Source organism: Lipotes vexillifer, unplaced genomic scaffold (genome assembly GCF_000442215.2).
Source record: "Lipotes vexillifer unplaced genomic scaffold, Lipotes_vexillifer_v1.1 scaffold1217, whole genome shotgun sequence".
In the NCBI taxonomy this organism is placed as follows: domain Eukaryota; kingdom Metazoa; phylum Chordata; class Mammalia; order Artiodactyla; family Lipotidae; genus Lipotes; species Lipotes vexillifer.
In genome coordinates this window covers 13,673-15,280 of record NW_006778491.1, presented here as the reverse complement: position 1 = coordinate 15,280, position 1,608 = coordinate 13,673, and the positions used below count along the sequence as shown (strand labels likewise).

The 1,608-nt window shown below is 69.3% G+C and overlaps 1 protein-coding gene across 1 annotated transcript in view; it reads right to left on the bottom strand.

Moving 5' to 3' along the window:
* The window catches only part of LOC103085401 (voltage-dependent calcium channel gamma-like subunit), a 5,532-nt gene extending 4,243 nt beyond the window's left edge, over positions 1–1,289 (bottom strand). Inside the window, exon 1 of the mRNA XM_007451626.1 lies at positions 1,269–1,289. Within this exon, the coding sequence (XP_007451688.1) occupies positions 1,269–1,289 (21 nt within the window). The remainder of the gene's footprint in view (positions 1–1,268) is intronic.
* Positions 1,290–1,608: the final 319 nt, after the last annotated feature.

The window sequence follows — 1,608 nt, the reverse complement described above, 5'->3', positions numbered from 1 at the left end:
GCCCCAGGGCCCCGGGAGCCGGCCCGCTTGCCTTTTAGCTCTTTGGCCTCGGGCGAGCTATTTACCCCCTGAAGATAACAGTACCTGCCACCTGGCCCCCCGGGGGGAGCTGAAATGAGACCTAAGCACCCCAACCGCTTAGAACAGTCCCAGGCAGGCGATTAAGTGCTCCTAAGCATCAGCCCCGCCCCCCTTCTTTCACTAAAAGATCAAGTCTGTTTACCTGGCTGCTCTCCTGCCCTCCCCACCCCCGTTAATCCTGCCGCCGTTTCTTCACCTCTTAATCTAGCACTCGCTTCCCCAGACCGCTCCTAAATCCCGGTGTGCCCGTCTCTCCCCCGCAGGGCCGTCGGCTCCCGAACGCGGGACCGCACCCGCTCCCACCGTCCTCACTGCCGGTCCCGGAGGCGGCTCGGCCGGGACCCCAGATTATGCCCAGAACGAGAGGAACTCCCTGCATCCGGCTCTAGGGTTGCGGTGTCCCGGCCACAAGGGGCTCGGGGCGCGGCCTGTGGGTGGAGTTTCTTCTGTTCGGGCCCAGAAGTCTGGTTCGACGCCATTCTGTCGCTGAACCGGCCGCCACGGGCGGCTTACTGCACCTGAGCCTCGGTCACCGCATCTACAAAGTGGGCACAGCGGGATCAGCCCCGGAGTCTGCGCTGCGGGGCGCCGAGCACTTGCAGGCAGAGGCTGCGGGCTGCTCTCACCGTCCCGACCGTCCAGTCGGGAGGTAAGGAGGCGGGACGCGTCCGCTAGGGAAGCTCGGTGCAGGGCAGCGGAGAGCCGTACGCCCGGGGGATGGGGGTGCGGATGGACCCCTCGCATCATTCTAAGGAGAAACCCCATCTCTGCGAGGCGGGCCCCTCCCCTCTCTACAGCCTGTCCTGAGGTTTCCGCGTGCCCCAGCGAGTCCACCCCTCTGCCCGCCCCCCAAAATCAGTTTTGGGAGGGGAGTTGGTCTTGCTGCCCCCGCCCAGGAAAGTTCTGACTTCTCCAGAGATTCTCCCTCGTGTGACAAGGCGAGGCTCATTTACGAGTGGATTCCGTCCATCCTCCGCTCCAGACGCGCCCCCTTTTAACAGGAGGGACCCCTCTGGTGCACCTAACGGATGGACACTGCGCACCCCAAAGAGAAGCACAACACTCCACCCCAGCCGTTTGGGAGCCTCGGTGCCCGCGGGACCTCGAGGAGACCGCGCCCTGGGCGGCTTCCCCCCTCGGACCCCGGCCGGGCCCCTCCACACCCCCCGCACCGGGCTCTCGCCCACCTGCACGCCGAGGGCCGTCATCCCGCGCCGGGGCTCGGCCGCGCGCTCCCGCCTGGTTCTCTCGGGGCTCCCGAGCGCCGCTCTGCCGGGGCCGCGGCTCCCGACTCCGGACCTCTTCCCGGGGGCGGGGCGGGCCGGAGGGAGGGGCGGGCGGAACTGCTGCCCCCGGGCGGCTGCTGGGGCCGGGCCGGGCCGGGCCGCTCCCGCCCGCCCGCCGCGGCTTGGTTTGCGCTGAGTCAGCGGGGCCGCCGGAGGAGCCCCCGGGCAGGGGCGGGGGCCAGGACTCGGCCCGAGGGGGAGGCTCGGGCCCTGGGGGAGGGCTGACCTGGCCGACTTGCAG